Source organism: Crinia signifera, chromosome 6 (genome assembly GCF_055691185.1).
Source record: "Crinia signifera chromosome 6, ASM5569118v1, whole genome shotgun sequence".
Taxonomy (NCBI): Eukaryota; Metazoa; Chordata; class Amphibia; order Anura; family Myobatrachidae; genus Crinia; species Crinia signifera.
Window position 1 is genome coordinate 20,908,207 of NC_139222.1, and position 12,536 is coordinate 20,920,742.

Below are 12,536 nucleotides of genomic sequence, written 5' to 3' on the forward strand. Positions count from 1 at the left end.
TATTCTTAATACAACCAAATGCCTGATCGCTAAAAACTGGAAAAGCCCTACAGCTCCCTCCAAACCTACCCTAATTAGTGCCATATGGTCCACCTACAAGGTGGAAAAGATTACCGCATTTCTACATGATTCCACTCCTTCTCTTATTAAAACCTGGTCCCCATGGACAACCTACTTTCAAACTGAACCCCCGTTGACATATCTTTAATGTACTGGATTTTCTTTTCTTGATGCTTACGTGGAGATTGCCGGCATCCCCCCACCTCCCCACCCTACCTCCTTACCCCTCCTCCCCTCAGAGTTTTTTTTTTTCCCCTTGTTTTTCATGCTGCACTTACTCCCCCTGTCATTCACCCATTTTCATTCCCCCTGTCGCCTCCTCAGGTTTCCTCCCCCAGCTCCCTTGTTCCTCACAGCATATCCCCCCTCCTTCCTACCCCTGAACAACCTTTAGGTCTTCATACACAAAGAAGTTTATATAGCTTCTTATAGAAGTGTATCTTCTCAGACCTTTCTCAAATAACAATCCGCACTCATTGATATTTAACAATGTATCTGCTTTATTGATTGTAATGTTTATTGAATACTTGACTTGAAAAATTCAATAAAAATTTTTTCTAAAAAAAAGAAAATGGTTTTGCACCTGTGTGACTTCTCTCATGTTTAACAAGAGTTGATTTCTCTCTAAAACATTTCCCACATTCAGAGCATGAATATGGTTTCACACCTGTGTGACTTCTCATGTATTACAAGATGTGATTTCCTTCTAAAACATTTCCCACATTCAGAGCATGAAAATGGTTTCTCGCCTGTGTGAATTCTCTCATGGTTAAGAAGATTTGATTTCTTTCTAAAACATTTCCCACATTCAGAGCATGAATATGGTTTCACACTTGTGTGACTTCTCTCATGTGTAACAAGAGATGATTTATGTGCAAAACATTTCCCACATTCAGAGCATGAATATGGTTTCTCACCTGTGTGACTTCTCTCATGTTTAACTTGATTTGATTTTTCGCTAAAACATTTCCCACATTCAGGACATGGAAATGGTTTTTCACCTGTGTGAATTCTCTCATGTTTAAGAAGAATTGATTTCTCTCTAAAACATTTCCCACATTCAGAGCATGAATATGGTTTCACATTTGTGTGACTTCTCTCATGTGTAACAAGAGACAATTTATTTGTAACACATTTCCCACATTCAGAACATGAATATGGTTTCACACCTGTGTGATGTCTCTCATGTGTAACAAGAGTTGATTTTCTTTTAAAACATTTCCCACATTCAGAGCATGAAAATGGTTTCTCGCCTGTGTGAATTCTCTCATGGTTAAGAAGATTTGATTTCTTTCTAAAACATTTCCCACATTCAGAGCATGAATATGGTTTCACACTTGTGTGACTTCTCTCATGTGTAACAAGAGATGATTTATGTGCAAAACATTTCCCACATTCAGAGCATGAAAATGGTTTCTCACCTGTGTGACTTCTCTTATGTGTAATAAAAGCTGATTTATCTGTAAAATATTTCTCCCATTCAGAGCATGAAAGTAATTTCTCGCCTGTGTGAAGTCTCACATGTTTAACTAGACAGTCTTTATTGCTAAAACATTTCCCACACTCAGAGCATGGAAATGGTTTCTCCCCTGTTTGATGACTCTGATGTAAAACAGAATCTGACGGATGTATAGAACTCTTACCAAACTCAGAACTGGATGATACTGTATCATCTTTATGGTCTGTACTGTGTGTAGTAAGGTCTGAATGATCAGGAGAAGGTTCCTCATGACTAGAGGGACCAGATGAAATATCTGCAATGGGAAATGTTGGGTGTGTATTGGGGATAATGGGGTTTTCTTCTGGAGACTCTTGTCTGATGTTCTTATCTTCTAGTATATAATCTGGAGACACAATGAGATCTCCCTCCGAGGTATTCCTGCTTGTGCGCCCATCTACAGGAAACAGATGAATGACAACAGACAGAATTGTTTACATTGAGAAGGAAATGTTCATGGAGGTTTTATCACTTAAACTGAACATGTCTAATGCTGCGCACACACTGGCCGATATATCGATGGTCCCTCAGCCAGCGATAGATCTGTGAATGACCAGACATATCGCGTCAGCTCTGCAACACAGCCAATGGTCAACATACCTAAAGCTAGATAGTGCATGGTGCTGTGTGTGATATCTCCTGATCTCCCATACACCTGCTGCAGTAGGCAGCGGTGATGTGCAGCGGAATCAGTCACTATGGATTGGGCAGGGTGTATGGAGAACACACTGCCCAATCCATCCACAGATATATATGTCTAATAGAGCATACACATGGTGAGATAGGCTTTATAGAAGCAAAATCGAATAGAAAATGGACATCAAATGGTTTTTGCACATTAGATGCAGATTGGATCCCAATGCAAATCAAATAGATAAATAGTGATAGCAGCCAAGACTATATAGCGGAAATCTAATGTATCACTGCAGCATTCCAGTCCATGTCCATCTCCTGCCTGAAGCCAGTGTTGATCGAATGATAAATCGGATAGAAAATAGTGGAGCATATCATCACCCTTGCCATCTCCACAGAGACTTGCCATTACTGTCGCCTCAGCTGCGGCAATCAAAACCCCACCGTCCTAACCTTAGGACCTGCCCGATCACCCATCCGGTGCCCGTCAGGAAACTAATGTGCGGCGCTGAGGGTTGAGGTATAGCAGGAGGGACATGGCTAATACTGACACAGCACCTGCCAGCCACGTGGTGTGCGGCCGCAGAGGACCGCTCAACCTAGACGGAGCCGGGAGCCCACACACTGCCAAACGGATACTGCTAGGACCCCGTAAGCGCAGAGTCTGAGACGGCCGCAAATACATCTGTGTGGAGACTTTCGTGCGTGGAATTACAAAACCATCAATGCCCGCAATTAATATCCTCTAAAGAGGGAAAGACAAGTGGTGAGATCTTTTGCTCTGGGAAGCATACCATTCAAGTAACATTAGATCTGCACATGTGTTTTACCCTACAGGATTTATATTGACTATTGGTCCCTAAGCGCCAATTAGAGACTGTGATTAGCACGGGTCTTGGGACATTGCTAATTGTCAACGGGACATTTTTCCTAAGGGGCAATTATACCTAATAGGTTTATTACAAGGTTGATATTAACTAATGTATTTTTAATTATTGTCTTTTAATAAAACTTTATACATTGGTATACATGCGCTCTCTTTAATTGGTTACATTTTCACGAAAAACTGATCAAAACCCTTCAATTCACATTTTTTTTTTGTAAGCAGATCACATCTCCCATACTTATACTTGAGAAACGTCCTCTAGCCAAATTAACTATAACTAAAAAAAAAAAGTCAAATACCCTGTGATAATAATGCAGCTTCAGCTGGGGAATCACAGAGCTCAGGTGAAAATTCTGGGCTTCTGCACAGCTCTCTCTGTTCCTAGGCAGAGAGAGCTGTGCGGGGATGGGGCCAGGGTGATCAGCTGTGTGTGTCCAGTGTCACACATGCTGATCACAGTGTAAAAAACAATCATACTCACCTCCCCAGGGGATTGCTTCCAGTCTACAGGGCCTCCTGCTGTGCTGTGACCCCTAGTGCAGTAAAGTGATGCTGCAAAGTGACAGGTCACTTTACAGCACCAGGGGTTACAGGAAAAGGAAGTCCTTAAGACAGTGGTTCCCAAACTGTGTGCCGCGGCTCCCTGGGGTGCCTCGGGACACATGCAGGGGTGCCGCGGGTTGGTGGTCCAGGACCAACTCAAATGATTAATGGTTAATTATTTATGAGCAAAACCAGTGCTGGAGGCTGCCAATCATAGAATGTGTACAAACAGAAGCAAATCCTGCCCTTTACCACATAACTGCCGCTAAGAATCGCATATAAACCCAATCTACTTAATTTTTTGGGGACCTAGGGGTGCCGTGAAAAAAATTTTGATTCTCTAGGGTGCCGTGAATCTAAAAAGATTGGGAACCCCTGCCTTAAGACACCAGGAGCTGATATATACCAGCGGTGGGGAGGAGACTGGTCAGATCTCTGGGCTGGTAACACACAGTGACATGATGTGAGGGGGAGAGCAGGAGTATAATAGGGGCTGATGGCTCCTGATGTATGAGATACACCAGAGAGTGCGGGGAGGAGACTGGTCAGATCTCTGGGCTGGTAACACACAGTGACATGATGTGAGGGGGAGAGCAGGAGTATTATAGGGGCTGATGGCTCCTGATGTATGAGATACACCAGAGCAGGGCCGTAACTAGGGGGGACAGAAAAAATAAATGCATTACAGGTGCTAAATCTCAGGAGTGGATGTAGAATTCATCAACACACAAGCATACTTGCCTACCTGACCCTCTCCATGCGGGAGAAAATGCTCTGTACCTGGACTTCCCTGTAATGTATGATTGCCATCACCTATGGTGACACCTTTTCTTATCAATTACCTAGCTCCCCACAGGTGATGGCAGTCATACATTACAGGGAAGTCCAGGAACAGAGCATTTTCTCCTGCATGGAGAGGGTCAGGTAGGCAAGTATGCACACAAGTCAGGAGCGGTGTGTTTGAAACACCACCACCACACCTGATCTAATTGCGGTCATTGAGTATCAATGCAAACACTAACATTACGGCGAATGTATTAACAATTTACAATCTTGGGCCTTTGGCGCAGCATAAGACGAAATTTTACAGCAATTTTGGAATAATTACCTGCTCTACCATGTGCAATACAATGTAATCTCTGCTTACCCAGTGATGTGAGGGGCCGGTGAATCTCCATCATCACGTCCTTGTACCGACCCTTGTGTTCCTCTATATACTCCCACTCCTCCATAGAGAGATAGACAGTGACATCCTGACACCTTATAGGAACCTGACACACACAGTAATACAGTTATCACCCAGACACATCCCCCGTGTTACTGTATAATGTCCCATTCTCAGAAGTCACCTCTCCAGGCACATCCCCCGGTGTTGCTGTAAAATGCCCCATTCCCAGCAGTCACCTCTCCGGTCACAGACCCCAATGTTACTGTATAATGCCCCATTCACAGCAGTCACCTCTCCGGTCACATCCACCGGTGTTACTGTATAATGTCCCATTCCCAGCAGTCACCTCTCCGGTCATATCCCCCAGTGTTACTGTATAATGTCCCACTCCCAGCAGTCACCTCTCCGGTCATATCCCCCGGTGTTACTGTATAATATCCCATTCCCAGCAGTTACCTCTCCGGTCACATCCCCCGGTGTTACTGTATAACATCCCATTCCCAGCAGTCACCTCTCTGGTCACATCCCCCGGTGTTACCGTATAATGTCCCATTCTCGAAAGTCACCTCTCCAGGTACATCCCCGGTGTTGCTGTATAATATCCCATTGCCGGCAGTCTCCGGTCACATCCTCCGGTGTTACTGTATAACGTCCCATTCCCATTGGTCACATCCCCCGGTGTTACTGTATAACGTCCCATTCCCAGCAGTCATCTCTCCGGTCACATCCCCTGGTGTTAATGTATAACGTCCCATTCCCAGCAGTCATCTCTCCGGTCACATCCCCTGGTGTTAATGTATACCGTCCCATTCCCAGCAGTTACCTCTCCGGTCACATCCCCCGGTGTTACTGTATAATGTCCCATTCCCGGCAGTCACCTCACTGGTCACAGCCCCGGTGTTACTGTATAATGTCCCACTCCCAGCAGTCACCTCTCCGGTCACATCCCCCGGTGTTACTGTATAATGTCCCATTCCCAGCAGTCACCTCTCCGGTCATATCCCCCGGTGTTACTGTATAATATCTCATTCCCAGCAGTTACCTCTCCGGTCACATCCCCCGGTGTTACTGTATAACATCCCATTCCCAGCAGTCACCTCTATGGTCACATCCCCTGGTGTTACCGTATAATGTCCCATTCTCGAAAGTCACCTCTCCAGGTACATCCCCGGTGTTGCTGTATAATATCCCATTGCCGGCAGTCTCCGGTCACATCCTCCGGTGTTACTGTATAACGTCCCATTCCCATTGGTCACATCCCCCGGTGTTACTGTATAACGTCCCATTCCCAGCAGTCATCTCTCCGGTCACATCCCCTGGTGTTACTGTATACCGTCCCATTCACAGCAGTCATCTCTCCGGTCACATCCCCCGGTGTTACTGTATACCGTCCCATTCACAGCAGTCATCTCTCCGGTCACATCCCCCGGTGTTACTGTATAACGTCCCATTCCCAGCAGTTACCTCTCCGGTCACATCCCCGGTGTTACTGTATAACGTCCCATTCCCAGCAGTCACCTCTCCGGTCACATCCCCGGTGTTACTGTATAATGTCCCATTCCCAGCAGTCACCTCTCCGGTCACATCCCCGGTGTTACTGTATAATGTCCCATTCCCAGCAGTTACCTCTCCGGTCACATCCCCCCGGTGTTACTGTATAATGTCACATTCCCAGCAGTCACCTCTCCGGTCACAGCCCCGGTGTTACTGTATAATGTCCCACTCCCAGCAGTCACCTCTCCGGTCACATCCCCCGGTGTTACTGTATAATGTCCCATTCCCAGCAGTCACATCTCCGGTCACTCCTCCCCCCGTGTTACTATAAAATATCCCCTTCCCAGCAGTCACCTCTCTATTCATATCCCCCAGTATTACTGTATAATGTCCCATTCCAAGGAGTCACCTCTCCAGTCAGCAGTTGATTGATCTTGTTAGTGAGTTCCAAGATCTTCTGCTGATTGTCTTTCCCATGTATCAGTGAGTGAGGTGGAGGCACCATGATGGGAATCTGGGTCCTCTTCTGTCCTCCTGACACACAGTGATGGCTACTGGGTGTCTCATGATCACCAGAGGTCTTCTTCACTACTGTGTAACCCTGTGTATAAGAAAATACACTATCACTGTAGACACTCCCAGTTATGACCCTCTATTATTACTATAAGTGATGTCACAGTGACGCTCCCAGATCCCCTCACCTCCCCAGTCATGTCCCTGTATTATTACTATAGATATGTGATGTCACTGTGACACTCCCAGATCCCCTCACCTCCCCAGTCACGTCCCTGTATTATTACTATAGATATAAGTGACGTCACAGTGACACTCCCAGATCCCCTCACCTCCCCAGTCACGTCCCTGTATTATTACTATAGATATAAGTGATGTCACAGTGACGCTCCCAGATCCCCTCACCTCCCCAGTCACGTCCCTGTATTATTACTATAGATATAAGTGATGTCACAGTGACACTCCCAGATCCCCTCACCTCCCCAGTCACGTCCCTGTATTATTACTGTAGATATAAGTGATGTCACAGTGACACTCCCAGATCCCCTCACCTCCCCAGTCACGTCCCTCCATTACTATAGATATAAGTGATGTCACAGTGACACTCCCAGATCCCCTCACCTCCCCAGTCATGTCCCTGTATTATTACTATAGATATAAGTGATGTCACTGTGACACTCCCAGATCCCCTCACCTCCCCAGTCACGTCCCTGTATTATTACTATAGATATAAGTGACGTCACAGTGACACTCCCAGATCCCCTCACCTCCCCAGTCACGTCCCTGTATTAGTACTATAGATATAAGTGATGTCACAGTGACACTCCCAGATCCCCTCACCTCCCCAGTCACGTCCCTGTATTATTACTATAGATATAAGTGACGTCACGGTGACACTTCCGGATCCCCTCACCTCCCCAGTCACGTCCCTGTATTATTACTATAGATATAAGTGACGTCACAGTGACACTCCCGGATCCCCTCACCTCCCGTCCCTGTATTATTACTATAGATATAAGTGATGTCACGGTGACACTCCTGGATCCCCTCCCCCGTCACATCCCTGTATTATTATTATAGATATAAGTGATGTCACAGTGACCCTCCCAGATCCCCTCACCTCCCCAGTCACGTCCCTGTATTATTACTATAGATATAAGTGATGTCACAGTGACACTCCCAGATCCCCTCACCTCCCCAGTCATTTCCCTGTATTAGTACTATAGATATAAGTGATGTCACAGTGACGCTCCCAGATCCCCTCACCTCCCTGTATTATTATTATAGATATAAGTGATGTCACAGTGACCCTCCCAGATCCCCTCACCTCCCCAGTCACGTCCCTGTATTATTAGTATAGATATAAGTGATGTCACAGTGACGCTCCCAGATCCCCTCACCTCCCCAGTCACGTCCCTGTATTATTACTATAGATATACATGATGTCACAGTGACGCTCCCAGATCCCCTCACCTCCCCAGTCATGTCCCTGTATTATTACTATAGATATAAGTGATGTCACAGTGACACTCCCAGATCCCCTCACCTCCCCAGTCACGTCCCTGTATTATTACTATAGATATAAGTGATGTCACAGTGACACTCCCAGATCCCCTCACCTCCCCAGTCATGTCCCTGTATTATTACTATAGATATAAGTGATGTCACAGTGACGCTCCCAGATCCCCTCACCTCCCCAGTCACGTCCCTGTATTATTACTATAGATATAAGTGATGTCACAGTGACACTCCCAGATCCCCTCACCTCCCCAGTCACGTCCCTGTATTATTACTATAGATATAAGTGACGTCACAGTGACGCTCCCAGATCCCCTCACCTCCCCAGTCACGTCCCTGTATTATTACTATAGATGTAAGTGATGTCACAGTGGGGCAGATGTATTAAGCCTGGAGAAGAGATAAACTGGAGATAAAGTGGAGATAACATGGAAGAGATAACGCACCAGCCAATCAGCTGTGTTTGAAATATGACAGTTGGGATCTGATTGGCTGGTGCGTTATCTCCTTCCACTTTATCTCCAGTTTATCTCTTCACCAGGCTTAATACATCTGCCCCAGTGACACTCCCAGATCCCCTCACCTCCCCAGTCAGCAGGTAGATGATCTCCAGGGTGATATTTAGTATCCTGTCAGTCATGTGACTTTGGTCCTTGTTCATCCTCGGGGAATCAGTGACGTGTGTCATCCTCACCGCTCTGTTGTCCTGGAGTAAATATAAGAATTACAATAAACACCACACAGTACACATGAAACCTATTAGATAAAGGTAAGAGAAATCCACATAGAGGCACAACAGCAGCTTCTAATGTTTCCCCACATTTAAATATATATCATATAGAGAACAACAGGTACATGTATAGTATAGGATATAATAGCACTGCTATGTCCATTGTAGTGAATGGTCTTAAAATAAAATGTAATAATAGGCACCAAAGGCTGCTCGCTCAGTATAATCATCATAATACTAATAATATTAAGAACTCAGAGACTGGTAATTATGGAATAAGAAAATATATTATAATAATCATCATCATCAGAGGCTGCTCAACTGTACAATAATAATAACAACGCACAAGAGTCTGCTCCCCCTCTATAACATTTGTTACAGGCCACCATAGGCCGCTCCACCTGTATGAATAGGACACTACAGGCCACTCCTCCTGTACTATGGGACACCACAGACCGCTCCCCCTGTATAAAAGGGACACCGCAGGCCACTCCCCCTATGTGAACAGGACACCGCAGGCCGCTGCCCCTGTGTGAACGGGACACCGCAGGCCGCTCCCCCTGTGTGAACTGGACACCGCAGGCCGCTCTCGCTGTGTGAACGGGACACCACAGGCCGCTCCCCCTGTTTGAACAGGACACCACAGGCCGCTCCCCCTGTATGAACAGGACACCACAGGCCGCTCCCCCTGTATAATAACACCAGGGCAGCACAATACCATCACGTGCCGCCAGATACAGCAATGTCTTCTCTCGGTCCCCGGTAACTTAATCACCGTGGCTGCTGGAAGTGAGAAGCCTCAGGTAAGATCAGCAGCGCTGCCCCAGCAGGGAGACGAGATGCTGCGGCTGCCGTCACTCTACGCGGGGATTGGTCTTCGGGAAAATGGCCGCCACTCTGTCACAAATGGGACAGGTGTTATGGAGACTTATTAGTCATATATACAGCATGAAATCTATCATCTAAAGGTGACCTCACATCACATAACTCTCTCTGTTGATTCTCCCAGGGGCAGTTACCTCTCCTGACAGTCCGGCTGTGATGTCTCAGTGTCCTCATACAGCGGCGGCCATTTTGTTGTGGTTTGTAAAGTGTATTTCCTGTGTGGGGCAGAGTGGGAGGAGCCGTGTTACCAGGGAAACGTCCCTTCCTGGTGTGCATGGCAGGCAGGAGGGAGAGTGCTGCAGCTGGCACCAGGTGACCCCAGGTATTATACTGCTAGTAACAGCATAGTAGTGATTGCTGGGTGTGAGCCATAAGGGCACTTACAGGGGAGCTGCTGTTCTACTCACACAGGCTGCAGTATAATACCAGGTGTGTGCTATCACTAGGACCAGGGAGAGGCAGCTGAGTCCTCCCAGCCATAGCTGTGGTACTGCAAGGCAGAGACTGGTGTGCATGCTGGGACTTGTAGTTCTTGTACACTGGTGTATATGCTGGGACTTGTAGTTCTCCACCCTTTTCGCTACTATTCAGCCGTGCCCAGATGTGTATGTATGTGGTGTAATGCTGGGAAGTGACTGTGGGTATGGGGGGTATATGTGCCAGGCATGAGGCTGTATAAGGTGTGCCCAGGTGTGTATGTATGAGGTGTAATGCTGGGCGGTGACTGGGGGTATATATGCCGGACATGAGGATGTATAAGGTGTGCCCAGGTGTGTATGTATGAGGTGTAATGCTGGGCGGTGACTGTGGGTATGGGGGGTATATGTGCCAGGTATGAGGATGTATAAGGTGTGCCCAGGTGTGTCTGTATGAAGGGTAATGCTGGGTGGTGACTGTGGGTATAGGGGTATATGTGCCGGGCATAAGGTGTGTGTATATATATGAGGTATAATGCTGGACAGTGACTGTGGGTATGGGGGTATATGTGTCGGGCATTAAGATGTATAAGGTGTGCCCAGGTGTGTATGTATGAGGTGTAATGCTGGGCGGTGACTGTGGGTATGGGGGTATATGTGCCGGGTATGAGGATGTATAAGGTGTGCCCAGGTGTGTATGTATGAGGTGTAATGCTGGGTGGTGACTGGGGGTATATGTGCCAGGTATGAGGATGTATAAGGTATGCCCAGGTGTGTGTGTATGAGGTGTAATACTGGCTGGTGACACTGGGAATGGGGGGTATATGTGCCAGGTATGAGGATGTATAAGGTGTGCCCAGGTGTGTATGTAAGAGGTGTAATGCTGGGCGGTGACTGTGGGTATGGGGGGTATATGTGCCAGGTATGAGGATGTATAAGGTGTGCCCAGGTGTGTATGTATGAGGTGTAATGCCGGGCGGTGACTGTGGGTATGGGGGTATATGTGCCAGGCATGAGGATGTATAAGGTGTGCCCAGGTGTGTATGTATGAGGTGTAATGCTGGGTGGTGACTGTGGGTATTGGGGGTATATGCCGGGCATGAAGATGTGTAAGGTGTGCCCAGGTGTGTATGTATGAGGTGTAATGCTGGGCGGTGACTGTGGGTATGGGGGGTATATGTGCCAGGTATGAGGCTGTATAAGGTGTGCCCAGGTGTGTATGTATGAGGTGTAATGCTGGGTGGTGACTGTGGGTATGGGGGTATATGTGCCAGGTATGAGGATGTATAAGGTTTGCCCAGGTGTGTATGTATGAGGTGTAATGCTGGGCGATGACTGTGGGTAATGGGGGGTATATGTGCCGGGTATGAGGATGTATAAGGTGTGCCCAGGTGTGTATGTATGAGGTATGCTGGATGGTGACTGTGGGTATGGGGGGTATATGTGCCGGGCATGAGGATGTATAAGGTGTGCCCAGGTGTGTATGTAAGAGGTGTAATGCTGGGCGGTGACTGTGGGTATGGGGGGTATATGTGCCAGGTATGAGGATGTATAAGGTGTGCCCAGGTGTGTATGTATGAGGTGTAATGCTGGGCGGTGACTGTGGGTATGGGGGGTATATGTGCCGGGTATGAGGATGTATAAGGTGTGCCCAGGTGTGTATGTATGAGGTGTAATGCTGGGTGGTGACTGTGGGTATGGGGGGTATATGTGCCGGGCATGAGGATGTATAAGGTGTGCCCAGATGTGTATGTATGTGGTGTAATGCTGGGAGGTGACTGTGGGTATGGGGGGTATATGTGCCGGGTATGAGGATGTATAAGGTGTGCCCAGGTGTGTATGTATGAGGTGTAATGCTGGGTGGTGACTGTGGGTATGGGGGGTATATGTGCCGGGCATGAGGATGTATAAGGTGTGCCCAGGTGTGTATGTATGAGGTGTAATGCTGGGCGGTGACTGTGGGTATGGTGGTATATGTGCCAGGTATGAGGATGTATAAGGTGTGCCCAGGTGTGTATGTATGAGGTGTAATGCTAGGCGGTGACTGTGGGTATGGGGGTATATGTGCCAGGTATGAGGATGTATAAGGTGTGCCCAGGTGTGTATGTATGAGGTGTAATGCTGGGAGGTGACTGTGGGTATGGGGGTATATGTTGCAGGCATGAGGATGTATAAGGTGTGCCCAGGTGTGT

General features: G+C 47.2%; 1 protein-coding gene across 1 annotated transcript in view; it reads right to left on the reverse strand.

Moving 5' to 3' along the window:
- Window positions 1–540: 540 nt before the first annotated feature.
- The window catches only part of LOC146009541 (uncharacterized), a 60,120-nt gene continuing 48,124 nt past the window's right edge, over window positions 541–12,536 (reverse strand). Inside the window, exons 7-8 of the mRNA XM_083149985.1 lie at window positions 6,692–6,883; window positions 541–1,950 (exon numbers count right to left, since the gene is read on the reverse strand). Coding sequence (XP_083006111.1) covers window positions 703–1,950; window positions 6,692–6,883 — 1,440 coding nt within the window. The 3' untranslated portion in view covers window positions 541–702. The remainder of the gene's footprint in view (window positions 1,951–6,691; window positions 6,884–12,536) is intronic.